This window comes from Bactrocera tryoni, chromosome 4 (assembly GCF_016617805.1).
Source record: "Bactrocera tryoni isolate S06 chromosome 4, CSIRO_BtryS06_freeze2, whole genome shotgun sequence".
In the NCBI taxonomy this organism is placed as follows: Eukaryota; Metazoa; Arthropoda; class Insecta; order Diptera; family Tephritidae; genus Bactrocera; species Bactrocera tryoni.
This window is the reverse complement of record NC_052502.1, coordinates 65810181-65830013: the sequence shown is the minus strand read 5'-3', so window position 1 is coordinate 65830013 and position 19833 is coordinate 65810181. Positions and strand designations below refer to the sequence as shown.

At 29.0% G+C, this 19833-nt stretch overlaps 3 protein-coding genes across 8 annotated transcripts in view; all 3 read left to right on the top strand.

Moving 5' to 3' along the window:
* The window catches only part of LOC120776153 (fasciclin-2), a 269295-nt gene extending 259911 nt beyond the window's left edge, over positions 1-9384 (top strand). For 2 of the 6 annotated variants that reach the window (XM_040106703.1, XM_040106701.1), the window contains 2 exons: positions 5188-5389; positions 9160-9283. In XM_040106703.1, coding sequence (XP_039962637.1) covers positions 5188-5389; positions 9160-9283 — 326 coding nt within the window. Of the gene's footprint in view, positions 1-5187; positions 5390-5664; positions 6620-9159 lie in introns of those variants that run through there. The other 4 variants (XM_040106704.1, XM_040106702.1, XM_040106699.1 and 1 more) reach the window with 3 other exon arrangements.
* A 4750-nt stretch (positions 9385-14134) lies between these two features.
* Positions 14135-15527, top strand: LOC120775879 (galactosylgalactosylxylosylprotein 3-beta-glucuronosyltransferase I). The gene is made up of 2 exons (XM_040106256.1): positions 14135-14535; positions 14610-15527. Exons 1-2 carry the CDS (start codon positions 14321-14323, stop codon positions 15319-15321), a joined length of 927 nt encoding a protein of 308 aa, XP_039962190.1. The 5' UTR covers positions 14135-14320; the 3' UTR covers positions 15322-15527.
* Positions 15528-17018: 1491 nt separating this feature from the next.
* On the top strand, positions 17019-19206 carry LOC120775645 (transcription factor grauzone-like). The gene is made up of 6 exons (XM_040105901.1): positions 17019-17193; positions 17255-17612; positions 17684-18122; positions 18192-18389; positions 18447-18828; positions 18885-19206. Exons 1-6 carry the CDS (start codon positions 17077-17079, stop codon positions 19071-19073), a joined length of 1683 nt encoding a protein of 560 aa, XP_039961835.1. The 5' UTR covers positions 17019-17076; the 3' UTR covers positions 19074-19206.
* Positions 19207-19833: the final 627 nt, after the last annotated feature.

Here is a 19833-nt window from a genome sequence, read left to right as displayed (position 1 = left end):
TATCTCTCCATTCTGACTAACACTGCCAAATATTATAAAATATATAATAAATGTATAAATAACATCATACTAAATAAAACGCAGATTTATAGTTTTAAGCCAAAACAATTTACAGACAAAGCCGCATAAAATCAGGTTAGGAAATCCCTACGACATACTGCAGACCGCACAAACGCGAACATTCTCCACGGAATGTACATTTTCCATGCAACGAATAAATCTTGTGAACAACTCAAAATTTTGATAAACATATTACAGTGAACTTTTGAATGGTTTTTTCTGAACACTTACTAATATTTACTAAAGATTTTGTACGTAACCAAGAGGGGAAAGGAATTTTTAATTTAGTAAATGCATATTCCAAGCAAAATTCCACAAAATAGGACTAAAATAAGCGATAGTTTCATTGTTTACCAGCATTTGAAATTAAACGGTAGTAAGAAATGTCGATAAATATTTCGTTAACAATTGTAAAATATCGATAGTTGAACGGTTGTGTAATTATGCAGTGCTTACACAGCGAAACACAATTACCAAAGGGAATCTAATATATGATATTATTTATTGTAAAGTATCAAAAATAAATAATAAATGATTTATAGAATTAAATAATAGAATGAAAAATATAACACACTGCAAAAAAGAAAATAATTAAAATTAAATAATTACAATAAAAATAAAAATAGGATATGCACAATATAAGCAACGGGCATAAACATATTCGCATATTTATGCGAAAATATTTAAAATTTTAATAAAACGAAATTTAAATATAAATATACTATATACATATAGCCTACACAGTGATGTAAAAATAGTACTATTAGTTATTTATTTATTATTATGTTAAACTTGCAGGCGTGTATTAGTCGTTGGTATATGTATAAATGCAATTTCCGATAATATTTTTTCGCGTACCTTTGTATGTATCTAGTGCATATTGTATACGTTCTTAGGACAATAAACTATATTAAGCTGATATTTAAAATTGTGTAGCAGTTAAAGCAAGTAAAACTGCTTTTAATGAAGAACAGTTAGCTAAATGAAGTATTTGGCTTAATTTGTATGCTTGGCTTAGAGTGTTGGTTAAAGTTATCAAAAAGAGTGTGCCAAAATAGTGTTTCAAGAGGTTTAGATTATATTTATCTCTATAAAACAGTGATTCCTTTGGGTGGTAAATTGGCGTACATAACAACATAACTTGTTTGCCGTTAAACAAATGATCTGCGTGACACGTTACTCGATCGATTTTAGTAGATCTTATGAAATATTTCTACACATATTTTTTTAAATTACATGTTGCAGTTTTTAGAAGAAAATTAATTCGCGAAAGTTTATCAAAATATTCGTGCTAATAATGATTTAATTAATTTTAAAGCATAAATCATTAAACACATTTATGCAGTCTGTAAATAAGTAAACATCAATATCTAAACTTTATGTGTAAGTAAATAATTTTAGTACCAGTTAGATATTATAAATATTAAATGTGTTTAACTAGCAAGGTAAATTGATATACATACATATGAACTCGTCTATAAATTAAGCGTTTGGCTAAATCATGTGTAGTTATAATGAATAAAACACTAAAAATATAAAATAATTGTAAAATTTGCATAATGTATAGATATTAGCGAATGAAATATAATATAGTTAAATTAATAATAACTCTTGCATAAATTGAAATCATTTAAAAAGGAGCTTAAAGCGAAATAATAGGCACGCTAAGTCAGTCAAAAATTTTCCAATTGATTTAATTAAGGATAATTGATTTAATTAAAGAGCTCTTTGAAACGCCTGTAATATTGCATCGCAGGCAAGACATTTGTGCTTGTTAGTCGACAAAGTGCAATTGATGTGGAGTTCAGCGTTAATGTGGTGCATGAATCAAGAAAATGCTGGCAGCAAGGAAAATAATAAGATCTCGTACATATAAATATGTATATATATTTGAAATCGCTTGAATTTTATCAAGCTCTCACAACTGCACAAAAACGTAATATTATTGTGGAAGTATGAACAAATCATGCAGCCACAGTTAATGACGAGAAGTCGTATCTTGTCATCTGCTGTAACATTACTGGCATGTGCTTTTATATTTTTACAATAAATAATAAATTGACACATGTAAAACTTACTTTTCTACTGATAACTATTAAATCACATCAGCATAACTTATCACGGAAACTCGCCACAAATCATGTAATATACGTTTAACGTGTTTCTTTACATTGCGCGTTGTCTATACGCACTGTAAACACCTGCTTAATCCAGCAAAGAAACAGTGCAAGAACTAACGTGTTTCAAAGGTAACAAATATCAAAGGTATAATTAGTGATTTACATACAGCTGTATTTAAAAAGAAAATAAAAAATTAAATAAAAAAGGGTTTTTAATGTAAACAATAAATTTATGTTATAACTAGATGCATATTAAAAACGAAAACATTTGTACATTTAAACGTTAATTAATACAAAATTCAACTAAATTAATGCTGACTTCTTAGTAGTAGTTATTTTAGCTATCCCCAACCATGACCCTCAATGCAGATAACAGTCTTAACTTTTATTTTATTATTTATCAAAGCCTCAAAACACCTTTTTGCAAAATACTACACTTTTCGCGCACATATTTATCGATTATTGTTCTCAAAATACCAATGTGTCCGTCTTTTAAATAAAGATTTTTTAAACAAATCTTTTCTACAGCCTATATATAATTTATTTTATACAGTATTGTACAAAAATAAAACGCTTTGTATGCTTAAATTTATTTATTATTGAAATGTACATTAATGCCACCCATTCAAACAATTCCATTTCAGTTTTACAGTTGGCCTCACTTTATATAAGTTGTAAAATTATTATTTTATCTAGCAAGTCTATACAATATCAAATTTATTTTTCCTTTATTATTACAATTATTTTTAATTTTTTCATTGATAATTATTATCTTATATATCTATGGCTTAAAACAAAATCTGTTTGATTTCCTTTGTAAAAATATTTGTTTGCATGACTTCACTCACACATTGAACGCAACCTGCAAGCTGATTTCCCGCCGTTGTAAGGAATGCTTTTTATGCTGACAATTGGTGCATTACTTTTTCTTTATTATTATCCACTTTTGTTTTTTATTTTAGTTTTTATAGATTTTCGTATACTATTTTAGTAGTTTTGTTTTTAATTTCGTTTATTTTGGTTTACAAACAAGCAAATATTACATATACACACACAAAAATGTAAATTATAACAATTTTTATTTAACGGAGAAATATAGCAATAAATAATAATAAGTATTAATAACTAATATAATATGTAAAAAATTATTTTTAAGTGTAGCCGTAATTATTGTGAATGACAGAAAATTATGTATGCCTGCAGGAAAGTGATACAAATATTATTATTCTGTAAATTATTTTTATTCAGGGATTTTTGTTAATATGCACTTTCAAAAACTAAAAAAAAATTTTTTTGGGGTGTTGTATTTTAAAGCGTTAAAATGTCTGATAATTTAAGTGCAATATAATCTATTAAAAAATCATAGTTTTTTATTTCAATTTTTTTCTATAATACAAAAACTTAATTAAAGAAAATATTCATACAAAAATCAACAATTAATTTAAATATAATTTCATTTTAGGTTTTTAATATACTATTTCTGATTTCTTTAAAACGGTTAGTTTACACTTATTTTTTAATATTTTAAACCATTAGACAATTTTGTAATGTACATACATAAACACTTTCGTTATTATATTTTTTTTTTAATACTATTTCTGAATGTTTAACACGTTTGCTTTTTAATATTTCAATCATTAAAAAAACTTCGTTAACGAAAATATTCATACAAAAATTAGCAATGTTTTTAAATATAAATTTTTTTAATTTAGTTTTTTAAAGTACTATTTCTGTATTCTTTTAGACGGTTAAAAAAATGCAATATACAATAATGCAGTGAAAATTTGGTACTTTTAACTTTTTATTTTGATTTTTTAATGGACCCTTTCTGAAATTTTTATGCAAAATTATAATAAAATATTATTATATTATTTTCAATTAATTTTTATTTATTTTTTTGCGTTTTTGATACACTATTTCTAATTTTTAAACACTGCGAATATTCACTCACTTTGTATCACTTTAAATATTATAATTAATTTCAATTTTTGGCTAAGTGCAGTTTTATAAAAATTTTTCCAAGTTTTTCAAAATTCACACATTTAATGTTTAAATCAAATTATTTCACTTTTTTCAATTAAGTTTTAATGTAATTTTTTTATGTTCTTTATTTTTTATAATTCATTTGTTATACAGTTACTTTAATTACATTTCAATTCTTTAATGCCTTAGCTTCAAATTTGCAGACTTATTCAAATAAAAATTTATATAAATTTAATTATAATTCAGAAATTGTTAAATCTTTACACTATATACATACATATTTATGATTTGCTTTTTATATATTATTATCAATTTTAATTTAAGTGCCATAATTTTTAATATAATATATTTTTATTTTATACATGCATGTATATTTTTCTTTTTTCTTTTCAATATATATATTTTTTTTTTGTTTTATATATACATATATTTTCTCTATTTTTTAATTTTATGGCATTAATTTAAGTGTTATGAATTTTAATTTAATTTCTTTTTTAGATATGTATCTTTTTTTTTACAATATTTTTTGTTTTATATACATTTTTATTTTGTTTAATTTTTTACTTTTTAATTTTATGAGTTTTTCAAGGATAGAAGTATTAAAATTTATCAATTTTTATTTTTCCATAGTTTAAATGTAACAATTTTTAATTTATTTTTTAATTTTTTTATTTTTATTTTAATTTTTCTTTTTAATTTTTATTTTATTTTTAATTTTACGAGAAAGTGTTAAAATAGTTTAACATTAATTTATAATATTTTAACATTTCTTTATTATATTGCTAATATTTTAAATAAATTTGTGTTACTCATTAAAGTTAAATAAACGTATAAAAGGGTATACACTCGAAAAAATCCAACAAGACACATGAACAGTGGATATTTTATGCTTACATACATAATTTTCTGTCAAAATTATTAAAATATAATTGTAAATAATCATAAGTGCTGCATTTTCAATTTCCACCAAACTTTCAAATATTCCATAACTTTACTTACATTGCGCTTTTCCTCACCCAAACAGGCATCGATGTCATACAAGTAGCCGAACGACAAGTGCTCTCCTCCGCCACCATTGTGGGCATAGCTGTGGGCGGCGTGTTGCTGCTGCTCTTCATCATCGATCTGCTATGCTGTGTAACGGTGCGCATGGGCGTAATGGCTACCATGTGCCGACGGGCGAAGCGTTCGCCATCCGATATCGACGATGAGACCAAATTGGGCAGGTAGGCGCATTAAAGAAAATTTCGCTTTAAATGTAACTGTGATTTAATTACAATTAAACATTCCATTATGTATAAAATGGTATTGCACTAAAAATACGTAATTTCGTATTAATGAAAAAAAAATGAGTAAAACGAAAATTAATTAAAATTTTTTTTTCTTTCACCCTTCTTTTTCACGCAATTATTTGAATTTTGCACAAACAAAAACAAAATTGTTATTTTTTCTCATTGTTTGTGTTTTTTCTCTTTATGAAAACAAACCCACACCGGCTCAGTGCGAATTCACGCGGCACGCAAATGGATCTTGAGTACGCTTGGGTGTTTGCTAGACCGAAATCATTTCTGCTCAATCGCAATTCATTGGTTTTCGTTTAATTCGCATTAATTTCATTTGCATTTTTACACACGCTACTCAAATTGTGCCTTAATTTCACATTTCATTTCCTTTAAATGTCAATAAACATGTGTAAATGTGTACGTGCAGCCTTATATTTTTAGTGCAATATTATTTAGACCTATCCTAGACCACGCACTCCTCACCGATAATCCCACCAACCAAACCGACATACAAAGCAAAGCAGCAGGTGTCGATATTCCATGGAAGTTTAGTGTGTGTCTTCCGCACAAAGTATTTATGGTATACGTTTATTTATAGTAATTAATCCCGTTATCCATCACTTATATTATCTGTATGTATGTATGTGTACGTGCATATGTTGTAATACTACTGTTTTGTGGTGCGTAAGTAACCCACATCAATGCGCTTTTAATTGAACTAACTGTTAGCATATAATGTTACGAGTACCGTTGCTTAAGCAGCAAGTAAGCAATCAAACACTGAACTACTTGCAATCTTCCATAATCACTTTCCAACAATGTTATCTAAGCATATCTGTTTATATTTGTACAACAACAACTTTTGTATTTGCTATTTGTGTGTAACCTCCTCACCGCCACCTTCCTCCTCGCCATCAAACATATCCATCCCCATGCTCCTCAATCACTCGCTCTATCATACATCCTCGTGCTCCTCATTCTAACATATTCACCAAAACCAAAAAAAAAATAAAAACAACCAAAAAATACGTGAAACATTTAACCAAGCAGTCTTTACGGTTGGCATTTCCCGCTACTTAATTACAGTGGGCAGTTGGTTAAGGAACCTCCACCATCACCGCTACCATTACCGCCACCCGTTAAACTCGGTGGATCACCTATGACATCGCCATTGTACGTATCACCAAAGTAAAAAATTTAATATTCGTAATTGAAAATCATTTTGCATACTAACCTTTGATGTTGCGCATGTGTGTTTTCTATATATTTGTATGTATTTTATGTATATTTTCCCGTAGTTCCTAGGTGGAACATAGGGTCTCATGTACTATGTATTTTATACGTAGAAATTATTATTTACATATACACACAAGTATGTGTAAGTAGTTACTAGATTTATTTCTATTTAAATATTTTATAATTATTGCATTTGGTATTAGTAAGTAATTGCTAAATCACTCATACGACCTGGCGTACTCTACAGTTCAGGCTTCGTTTAGACTGAGCTATATACGAAAAATCTTGCTAAAAAAGATAAATATACCCGCCGAACACTCCAACAACATTCGGCTCCTTGTAACCAAACGAATCCGAATTTACATTCTGCCAAGTACTGTTATTTGCGCATTATTCTCAATTTATTTGGGGAATATTTGCGGAATATTCTCTGCCGATACAACAACTAGAACCGTAGCTGTTCAATTCAATTTTCAAATATAACGGGTTTTCAATAGGTACGCTACCTAAGTAGAGCAATAGGGACAGCAAATGACACCATATTTTCCCCGCTCTCATAACATTTCTCTTCAGTAAGGTTTGCCATTTCATCATATACGTTCCAACACGGGTCGAAATTATTAAAATTTATTTTTTCATGGAGGTATAGCCTCTCCCAGGGAGATGAGTATTCACTCCGTTAGCAGATGCATAGTACTAGCGTTGACCTTGCAAACTGTGTGTTCAAAGTTAGTCAAGGAATGTCTGTTCTCACTAGAAATATGATCAAGCTACTTCAACTTTAGACTCGTTTAAGTGCCTGGTAATGGATCGTAATAACGGAATGGCTGGCAACTGCAAAGCCGTTGGGCCAGAAAGAGGGGGCACCCGCACCCCACTCACAACCGAGTAGAAACGAGTTGGATCTCTGTTGTCACCTTGCGTTCCAAGACTTCCTTCTGGCCTAGAGTAGAGTAGAGCGTAGGAGAACTACTAAACTGTTTCAGCTTAGCAAAGTTCATATTGCCACAATCGTAAGAATTACTTACTGGACATTGTCCAATAGACCTAAAAATCGTATCGAACGTAAGTTGTCAAAGTTCTATTGTATAGGTGAGGTGGTAACATACTCGCACTTTCTTCTCCACTGTTCCCGCCAAAACTGACATCAACCGCCTCAACAAACATAGCTTTGTAGGAAATTGATTGCTCTATAAAAATGGTCTCATATGATTTTTCGATTAAGTTAAGCGTTTACGAGATATTCATCGTCAAACATCAATGCATATTAAGGTAGATAAAAAAAAAAACATTTTTTACTACTCTGAAAAATAGGTTCCTAGACACCTCTAAGAAAGTCTATAAGTTTCATCATTCATAATAATTTTTTTTCATTGAATTATAAAATTCATAAGAAATAAAAAGTTTTCCCAAAAATAACCAAACTTTAACTGTTAATATCTTTTAAACGTTTGGGTTTACGAAAAAATCATATTGGACCTTTTTTGTAGAGCATTCAATTTCCTACAAAATCTAAGGAACAAGATATTTTTTCAAGTAGTTGGAAGCGAGATATAAATTTTTCTATCTTCCCATTACAATTAAAAACTCATGTTTGGAGAGGCTTTCTTAGAGGTGTCTAGCAACCTATTTTTCCGAGTACAAAACGAAAAAAAAAATTTTTTTTTTTTGAATCACTCTAATGTACATATGTATATGATAAATTATGTAAGAGTTGTAGGTATGGTACAGACCGGCGTTATAAGCTGCCCAATTGAAATCTCTAAACGATCGACCATTTAGCGTAACGTACCCTAACTCTTTAAGCAACTTTTTTTCTCAATTTATGAACTGTCATTTCTATAATTACAATGTTGCCTGTTTTTGTATTAGTAAAATCGTAAACTAAACAACTTTAGAATAATTGAACGACTCAATAGATGCACATTCCACATTTGTCGTTCATAGACTTTCTTGGTCGGTTAGCTTGTATTTTGTTCAATTTTGAGCGATGTTCAAGCCCCTACACTTATCAGCTGAAACGATGGAGACAGGTATTTTTCGTTGTGCTAAAGGACGTCTACAGTTGCATGAGGTTGCCGATTTTTTTCTCTTAAGCTTTTATTTCTTTACTTTTTACTATAATATATAAAGAGCTAATAATATTTATAGTTTGATACGCATTTAAACAAAAAATTTTAAACGGTTGCCACTACAAATTTTTTATACTGTTTCCTGTTTCCTTATAAAAATATGTTTTTTTTTTAGAGTTTTATGATATTCTTATTAACAATCGATAAATAACATATTAGAAAGCCGCAATTGAACTACTTATGTTATTGATTGATTATTGGAAATATTTGATTTTGGATTTTGTTACTCACTTTTTGACGCTTCACTAACAATTTACTGGCAATTTCATTATTTAAAAAAAGTTTATTATAAAACTTACTTACTTTGCTAACAAAATTCACTTATGCACTCTCTTCATTTAACAGAGACGAAAAGCAGCCTTTGCAGACACCAACTGGTAGCATGAAGCAAAACTCCACCGTCGAATTCGATGGACAATTCGTGCATTCGCGCAGCGGCGAAATACTCGGCAAAAACTCAGCTGTGTGAATGAAACTGGAAGTATTCTAAGGACCAAATGAAATCACACAAAACGGATAAATTAGCTGGAAACGTTGAAATCGAGCATTAACATTTATAAAACAAAAAACCGACTAGACAAATATGTTGAACAACAAAATTTGTTCAAGTGTACGTGTTAAATGTCAATGCATAGTGGCGCTGTAACACTGGTGGCGAACAAAATAATAACTATTTGAATGGATACGAACAAATATGACAAACAAAAACTACAGAACAGTTGTAAACAATATTATGAAATTAAAAATATGCTTCATTTTATAAAAACAGAAAAAAATACAGCTTATACATATATGTTTCCGCTAAATATTATAATTACAACAAATAGACATTTATATGTTAAACAACAGAAGCTTAAAAGCATACGTATTATACAGTAAATTACATGCAAAATAGTAAAAATCGATTCCAAGTGCAAAAAGCAACAAAAATTCCACAAAACATTATTTCCTTAAAAATAGTATTTTTTATTATTTTTAAAATATTTTTAAGCTAATTTCTAAACATTTTATGAAACACAAATAAGCCCAAAAGCTCTACTTGTATATTCATAATATTTTAAGTGTCTGCTTTACTTGACCTGCGTAACAGTTAAATCCATTCATTTCTGCCTTAAAAATAATATAAAAAAATCATTTAGCATTAATATATGTTCTGTAATTGGAATGTATTTAATAACAAATATTGATAATTAATAGTAGTTAAGAATAATTTGCTGTTATTAAGTGCTTATGTATGCAAAAACAAAGTGTGAACGGCACTCATATTTAAACTAAGATTTAGTATATGTTAAACATTAACAATTATTTTATTTTTAATTAAATTCAGTGTAGAAATTTTAATTTTTTACTTTCTGAAAGCATTCAGTTCTTAAAATAATGTACTTAAAAAAATACTGTAAGACTATTAAAAGCTGTGTGAAAGCGTAAACTCGGGGCTTAAGCCTGCATACTATCTGAGAATTGTAAATTAATTCCGGCATTATTAAATGAAAAATTTATTTTGAGCAAAAAGTTGCAAAATAAAGAAAGTAAAGTGCATACAATTTCTTTTAGAAATTAAAAATAATTGTTATTATGTTTTATTTCTTTTTTCTATACTTAAATTTATTAAAAGTTTATTTTGAGAAAAAATTGTAAAATAAATATAATTAATTCATACAGTTTCTTTTGGTAATTAAAAATAATAATTATTTTAAATTGCTTCATGATTTCTCCTAATGGTAACGTTTAGCATGAAAAAATACAATAATTACAAAAACAAAATGATCTGCAATTCATATGAAAATCTACTTCGAGTTATTATTTAGTTTATTAATAAATTACTTTATTAATTTTAAAGTAATAATTATGTATTAAATAAAAAAACGTTTGGTTTAAACAGCAATTTCGATTCAAAAAACATTTGCATAAATTATATCTACAAAATTTATTATTATCTTATCAAATGAAAACTGAGAACTTATAATTAAACGAAATTCATTAAGCAAGTTCACCATTTATCACTTCATAACAACCATTATCATGTTTTGCTGATTTTATTTTATTTTAATCAACAACATTTATAATAATTGAATAAATAGCTTTCTAAAATATTAACATTATTTTTTACACACTTTTAACGAGGGCACAGATTCCATATTTTATTAAATAACTCATTTAGTCATTAAAAAAAGTATGCGTCATTAGTTATAACAACGTATAGATAACAATTGTATGTCAAATGTGGCTTATGTGTATAGAAAAGAGAGAAAATTATATATATTTAATATAAGAACGGAACATTAAACAAAGATTCATTGCTCAGAAATTTTCGCCAAAGATATGAAAATGTGAAAATGAAAATGCTAAAACATCAAAGTGTAAACGTAGCTTAAACAAGTTAAGAAAAGTGCTCAAGCATTGACAAATACAAAATTTTTTCGTGTTACAAATTAAAAAGAACTAATAAAAAAATTTAAATTAGCATGACAGTTGATAAAAAAATATCTTGTGTAAAAATTAAAAAAAAAAACATGGTTTGGATATAACTTCAATAAACAACCAACTTAAATAAATTACAATAAAGAGCATTATTGACAAATACTTCAACTTCATGATTTTAGTTAAGCATTTTCTGAATATATATATGTATATTCTTGCATCAGCACATAAAATATATTTAAATAAGATAAAATAATATTTGTTTACAATCATAAAAACTTAACATGTAAATTAATTAATAATTTAGTATAAAAGCGTATAATTGTATTTGTATAGTATTAATGGCTCAGTTTAAATCAAAAAGCGTATTAATAAAAATGAGTTTACAACAAAAGTAAATGTATTTAGTAGTTTTAAGGCTTTTTTCTTTTACATTATACAATGGGAGTAAATAAATATAAGTATGTAATGCAAGTGGAAACATAAAAACAAATAAAAGCGTATGCATTTATTACAAAATAATATGTTTTGAATTTTCTTTTAATTGCATTTAATTATTCAACACTAATTTGCACCTTACCCTATACTCAAGCGCCTTTTACAGAGCTTTTTACAAAAAATAAAAAGAAAAAAATAAAATAATTAAGCAAATATATGCCCAACTATAAATAAATAAAAAAAAACATATTAATCTTTAAATTAATATAATGAAAAATACATACATAAATATTTACCGAGAAAAATTTTAGTTCCACATTAAGCAAAAGAATTTAAGAAAATGTCATATTTACTTACGTATACATATGCATATGTACGTTTTTCCAAGTTGAATTTGTACAAAAGCGTATTTTGAATATTGAAATTTAAAAAAATGTTTTTGCTAAAAACATGAGTTGTATAAATACGATTTATGTATAGATACATACTATATATGTATGTATGTATATGGCTGATTACCTTAAATCAAACACAAAGCATTTTCCGCAACTGCCAAAAAATTCAAACAAAAAATTAAATTAAATTCAAAATGTTCTTATATAACATTTATCTGTAATTGAGAAATTATTGTTGTTGTATGTAATCTTTTATACTAATCATAAAATATTTACATACATACATACATACATGCATGCATCATAATGATTAGATCATTAAATCGAATTGAAAAAAGCGGTACGGTATAAATGAATAAATGAAAGACTAAAATTAAAAACAGAATCGTGTATTTTCATTTCAAAAAATTGTGAAGGTATGTATGTTTTTCCTCTTGCCAAGTAGAATGGAAATTGGCACAAAAAAAATAAAGAATAATAAGAGTAAAGTTGCTGGTACATAATTCATTTTGATTTAACTACATATTGTAGCAGAATAAATTGTCGATGTTTTTAACTGGTTCTCCATATATTGAAAATTTCAATAGTGCTATCATTATTTGATCAAACCAGCAGAGATAGCTATTAAGGAGGTATTCTGGTTTCGAAATTCGAAAAAAACCGTTTTTTTGTATATTTTTATAGTAGTTTATAAAGAAAATGTCCCTAAGAGCATTTTTCGAAATTCAAATTATTTTCCGAGTTACAGCTCATTTTGTGACGCGCCGACTAGACCGTTTCGCAGCCGGTAACAACTCGTTTTTCTCATAACTACTTTTCTAGAAACGGTGTGCATGATATCTCAAGTTCTACTTAACTGACATTATAGTATCGCACTACGAAGAGCTTTCGATTTTTTTTTTTTTTTTAAATTCCGAACCACAAAAAAACAGAAAATACGAGACCTTTTTTTCAAACCTCCACCATTTTGTAAAAAAAAAATCAAAAGCGTTTCGTAGTGCGATAACTACACTTTTACTCTTCACGGATTTCGCATAAATTTTCATTTTAGGTCTCGGAAAGGATTTGTATTTTGCACACCAGGACAAGCCATTGTTTCATCAGTCTCTACTTCGCCGACCTGCAGTTTTTTTAAATTAAATCTTTTTTCTTATATTATTTATGTTTTGTATTCTTAGAATATCAATAAAAAAGCATGTAAAAAAATGGATAGTCAAAATAATTTTTGTTTTTTTTTTTATCGCGTCAAAAAAAATACCTAAAATTCGGGCTTCTGAACCAGAATTCTTCCTTAAGCTATCAAAGAACTTAACATGCAATCTGATGTAAGTGCCTTTTGAACTTTCGTAAATCGAAATTCTATAACGCGAAATTCTCCATAACTCGAAAACTTAAACTGGCAATAGAAGTCAAATTGCATAACAACTGCGTTTTTTGTGGATTATGAGCATTCGAGTTAGAGAAATGCTACTGTACAAGCATTTAACAAAAGCCTATAATTCCAACCTTATCTCATTTCTTAACAACCGATAATAACAAATCAAACACTAGTGTTCACAATTTAAAAAGTAACTGGATTTGAGAAGTGTTTCCTTTTTTTGACAATTCGCAGTAATGCATTTGCGATTACACAATGGTACCATACATTTATGCTTTAATTCACATAGGCAAATTTACAATACGTGTGCATTCGGAAATTTACTACAAAATAATGTACAAATTTGTATTAGCAGCTCCAATAATTGACCAAATGACAGAAGAATTGTGTTGTTGGCCGGTTATTGGAACCTACTCATGTCCGGTTATAGGAATTGCTTTTGTATGAAAGTAATAATGAAGACGTTGTGTGTATGAAATCTATCCAGTTATGGGAAATGTCCGGCTATGAGGACTGATCCAGAATTGCATTGTAAATAATTACAAGTTCATCAAAATAGCAAATTATTAGCAATAAGGAATAGCTTTATAATAGAATATTAATTAATTCACAATAAATAGAAATAGGAATAAACAAATATACAATTGTGAATGTCATACGCATGACAGCCCAGTCCTACGTTTGCTTGGTCTCTTAAAATAAACAAAGTGTTCCCAATTAGAATGTAGTGCATTGTGAGATTTAATAGACAAAAAAATTATCATAAATTGCTTATTTTTATGCTCGGTGTTTTCCACATATCATATATCGAAAATACATATATTCTTTTGCAGCAATAAAAATATAGTTGTACATTGTTTCAAATTGTTTCGTCATGTCTGAAATGCGAATCCGTCCACGACAGGTGCTCATACTTATTATTGTGTTCCTAGTGATATTGCTTTTAGTGCATCGGAATGGGAAGCGTACTTGCCAGGGTCCCGAATTTTTGCAGGCTATTTATGCTAAACAAACGGAGAACGCTTTACCAAAAATTTATGCCATAACACCAACATACAGTCGGCCATCGCAAAAAGCCGAACTAACAAGGTAAATATGTACTTTACTAATTAATCACAAATATTGGCCTACAATATCATATCTTTCTTGTTTTATCTGTGCAGATTGTCACATATATTCATGCTTATGCCTAATTTACATTGGATTTTAATTGAAGATTCCAATACAACGACGAAAGTAGTGCGCAACCTGTTGACGCGAGCGGGTTTAACGGAACGTTCAACCCAACTCAACATTAAAACACCAGTTAATTATAAATTGAAAAATAAAGATCCGAACTGGCTGAAGCCACGTGGAGTGGAACAACGAAATTTAGCCCTCAGTTGGATACGTACAAATGTAGATCCAGCGGAACATAGTGTGATATTTTTTATGGACGATGACAACTCTTACAGTGTGGAGCTGTTTGTGGAAATGACTAAAATCGAACCCGGTCGTGTTGGCATATGGCCAGTGGGTTTAGTAGGTGGACTTATGGTGGAAAAACCTATACTTAATGCTGAAAATACGCAAGTAATTGGTTTTAATGCAGCGTGGCGACCGGAGAGACCATTTCCTATAGATATGGCTGCGTTCGCAATTAGTACTGATTTGTTATTTAAATATCCACAAGCGCAATTTGCTTACGAAGTGGAGCGAGGCTACCAAGAAAGTGAAATATTAAGACACATAACAACAAGAGAACAACTACAACCTTTGGCGAATAATTGCCGAGATGTGCTAGTGTGGCATACTCGTACTGAAAAAACAAATCTCGTATCTGAAATAAAACTGAATAAAGATGGGAAACATTCTGACGTTGGCATGGAGGTCTAGCATTAATAAAAGAGAATTTAAAATTTAAAAAAAATTGCGTCATGATTTAAATGCTCGCAATTTTTTTTTTATATCCGGTATATTTACGCATTAATAATTCTCCACAAGTGATTAAAAAAGATCGTATATCGTAGTACTTCCAAAATATTTATTATATACATATATTATGCCCATAAACACATTTAGTTATATAAGAATTAAACAATACATACATATTTAAAATAGTTTATTATCTTAAGTAGTAATATTATTAATTGAAAGTATAAGCAAATTTTTATAAATTTTACTAACAGACTTAAAAGTTTGTTGATTTTTTATATAATAAAAAAGTATGCAATTGATATAATATGCAGAGTTGCTTATCAGATCAGTTAGATAAGAAATATTCAGACAGCTTGTTATTTTTAATGTCAGCTAAACAAACAACAAAAGTGCAATAAATACCGTCAACCAATTACATTATATGTCAATATGTTTTTTTTTTTGTTTTTGGAAATTTAATGCATTAATAATAAAATGTTACACATCATTTTATGAATGTAAAAGATTTTTTTGTGAAATGTCTGCTTATTAAAACAATTAAAATTTCATACTTCTTACGTAGGTGGGTAGAACTTGGTATTATCTTTTTACTGCTGTTACTTTCCGTTGATTTTCAAAGCAACACTTTTTTTGATTAACAGTTATATATTATTAACTTGAAATTTATTCAAGTTTTTTGTTATTTATGAAAAAAGAAAGTGAGTAGCTCGGTGAATTGTTCGATCAGGATCGTAGTTGTTGTGGTAGCAGAAGGCATACCTGAATGTACTTGAAAGAACGCTGCTGAGGTGACAGTACTTGGCGGGATAAAACCCCGGTTTCGTTTCGGCTATGTACACCTAACTGTCTTGGCAACGGCAGCGGTATTATAAGAAAGTTAGAAATCTTTTAACATAGACATACCCAACATACATAGGTCCTGCGTGTAATTAGTACCCGCGCGATACTAGTCATGTTTTTGTTGTTGTAGCGGGTACCTAGTCTCCGTTGGGATTTCTGGGAAAAATAAGAATTCATGTTTTTGGACTACTATATAATAATTGTGGCATAAATTTTATATACCAATTAAAATAATAAATTTCAAATGAGGAATGATATTTTGATTTATGCTTGTATAAATTTATTAAATTTAAGACTTCACTCATTCCCAACCCATTTTGCATAATTGTTCTGCAAATTAACAATATTAACCTAAATATGAATTTTTTGGAAAAGTGTATTAAATTATTTAGAAAATATACTTTATTTTTATAATTTTACACAACCGTCTTAATACTCGCTCTACTAAATTTAATATTACCGAAATGAAACTGCCGTCGGTATATACTTACATATGTAAATGGGATCTGTTGCCTCTTCGTAATTTTCATAGAAATGAAAACTGATCTGTCAAACTGCTGAAGTGACAGCTTATTGCTTTTAATACATTGTATACTAATTAGTATTCCATATAGATTTCTAGTATTCCATCAAGATTTCTATGAATTATTTTACGAACTTTTTATTTAATTCTTGGTGCACCCGCTCTGAATAAATTCTAGTTTTTATCTATATAAAGGACAATCGAATTTTAATTTGTAAATTTACGTTATTACTACATATTGAATGGGTTTGAAAGAAGAAGAAGAATTACAATGCAAATTCAATTTGTGACAACAAAGTGTAAATAAAACATATGTAAACTGAAAAATTCTAATAGATTCGAATAGTAAAATGATTTGCCGACTGTGTTTAATTGAGTCAAATGAAATTTTAAAAATTTATAACGAAACCGGAGAAATGATAGATAATGACATATTGAAAGTAGTGGCAAAACATTTCCAAATTGAGGTATGATTTTTATTGATATACTGTTGAAATTTTAACTCAGTCCTGCTCCACTCTATTTTAGATTCGATACGATGATGCAGTATCTAATATAATATGTTTGGTATGTTGGGATTATCTATCGAAGTTCCATAAATATTGGTTGAGTATCGAAGAAAAGCAGATAACATTGAATAACCAATTGCATTTTACGGAAATAAAACGTGATATCGAAGATGTGCAGACAGAGGGTTTCGCTGGAGCAGAAAATAATTCAGCTAATGAAAAAATAGAGACTGGTTTGTGTGAACCTGAAATAGATATGTTAATTCAAAATACAGACACATTTGGAGTTGAAACCGAATTTGTTGCTGCAAAAACTGAAGAAGAAGATGAGGCGACTGTTGATTGTGATGTTTTTGCCACCACAACAAATTCCCTTGGTGAGAACATAAAATATGATTCATTTCCTTTATTCCTTTAAATGTACCATCTGCATGCTTTCCTATTTTAGACATCCTTTCAAGAGAAAATGAAATTGAAACTGAGGATATTGCACCAAATAGTCAACAAAAACGCAAATACACTAAAAGGAATAAAAAGCTAGAGAAATCAATTTCAGAAAAAGGAAAGAGAAAAAGGGGTCGACCTAGGTTAACAAATAACAATTCAAAAGCGAGTTCAAGTCCCACCAAAGAAAAAAAGATCGAAAGTTCCCAAACTTATGAAGAAAAATTGAAAACTATACAGGAAGCTGATAAGTTTTTAGCAGAAAACACACAGTTGAACTGTTGTATTTGTACGGAACAATTAAACGATTTTAAGGAACTTAAAACTCATTTTCGACAAAAACACCAATGCACCGGATATGTGATTTGTTGTAATCTACGCTTTAATAAACGTACTTTATATGTGGACCATATTCAGTTGCATAAGAATCCAGACTTCTTCAAGTATTTTTTGCTCTCAAATTCAATATATAAGTTTGATTTATTCGGTTTCGTTTTTAAATACTTTCGCAGGTGCTGCATTTGTAATAAACAACTAATAAGCCGCAAAAATTACGCAAATCATATGCACTCGTTGCACCCGGCTGAAGAAAATCTGCAATTTGCTTGTAAACTTTGTCCGAAAAAATTTTCTAAGCAATATATACTAGATAGTCACATAAAAATGCGTCACATGCCCAAGGACCATATTTGTAATCTCTGCGACAAGGCGTATGTAACGAGTTTTATTAAGAATGTTATAATATTTCATTATTTATACAATTTCAGATTTGCAAGTATCTGGATTTTGAAGCAACACGAAAAAGCTGTTCATCGCAATGAATTTGAATCAGTTTGTGAAATATGTGGAAAGCGTTTGAGGAATGCTGCAAACTTACAATATCATATGGATAACATACACAATACCGAACCACGTCCGGAAGTTGAATGTACGCTTTGTCATAAATGGCTAAAAAGTGACCGTAGTTTGCGGAAGCATATGATTTCACATCGTGATGAAGCATCAGGTACAGTTTTTAAATGTCCTCAATGTGATGTTGAGAAAAAATCGAGACATTCGCTTGCATCACATATCCGGTATCATCACTCCAACCGAAGTTTCTCCTGCACAATGTGTACCAAAGAATTTAAAACTCCAATCGCACTGAAGGTTGTAAAATTAAATAGTTAATAATTAATTCAATTTAATCGAATGCTATTTTGCAGGAACATGAAGCCACCCATACTGGTGTCGATTTGTATACTTGCCCCTTCTGCCCTAAGACGTTCAGATCCCACGCCAATATGCATAAACATAAATTGCATAGTCACTCAGATGAATGGGTTCGCAAATATGCGCAACCCAATGAATTCACCCAAAGTCTTTTAAACCAAACGCGTAACACCGAGACATAACTGAACTTATTTGAATTGGCTAAGCTGATTTATAAACTTTTGTTGTGCACTTTGTTAAAATTAAGTTTAATGATTCTTCAAATATACATATAAACACAATTAGTGTATAATATATTAACGATTTCTTTCCTAATGATGAGCTTTGTAATAATAAATAACCAATTAACAAATTGAATATAAAACCATTATAATTCTAGTCTCAAATGTGACAAAATCTCTCAAGTGTACTCGCTCTTTTTTTCGAAAAATGTCGTGTATTATTGTTTTTGATATATTGGTAGTCGACGTCGTTGCATTCGTATATCTCCAGAGCTACCAGTCACATTGTGTCACCATAAAGTGAAAGGTGAGATTTTAAGCTCAATTTTACAGAAAAAAAAACAAAATTCGACGAAGCTGAAAAAAAGTTACAGATGTTCACAAATGAGTGAAAATAATGAAGAAATTCGCTATTTGTTTTGTATAAAAAAGGGAATAATGCCACGCTTGGTGATTTGCGAAGTTTACGGAGACGATGCTGTATCAATTCGTGTAGCACAATTGTTCGCTCACTTCCGTTCAGAAAATTTCAAAATTTCGATTTACACTGATGGAATAATATCTCTAGCGGAAAAATGGCAAGTGGTCGACCAAAATAGTACCTATTTGTACATAAGTTGAAGTTTGATTAGAAATACGAAAATACTTTTTCGACCACTCAATATTTTTGTACGATCTTGCAAAATATTTATTTTCTCTTAACAAACCGAATCGATTTTCT

Excerpts from the sequence above, each read along its gene's own strand:
- LOC120775879 (XM_040106256.1), top strand. The coding sequence starts at position 14,321 with ATGTCTGAAATGCGAATCCGTCCACGACAGGTGCTCATACTTATTATT. Across the intron at positions 14,536-14,609 it reads CAAAAAGCCGAACTAACAAG|ATTGTCACATATATTCATGC; the intron begins GTAAATATGTAC and ends TTATCTGTGCAG.
- LOC120775645 (XM_040105901.1), top strand. The coding sequence starts at position 17,077 with ATGATTTGCCGACTGTGTTTAATTGAGTCAAATGAAATTTTAAAAATT. Across the intron at positions 17,194-17,254 it reads CAAAACATTTCCAAATTGAG|ATTCGATACGATGATGCAGT; the intron begins GTATGATTTTTA and ends ACTCTATTTTAG. Across the intron at positions 18,123-18,191 it reads AAGAATCCAGACTTCTTCAA|GTGCTGCATTTGTAATAAAC; the intron begins GTATTTTTTGCT and ends ATACTTTCGCAG.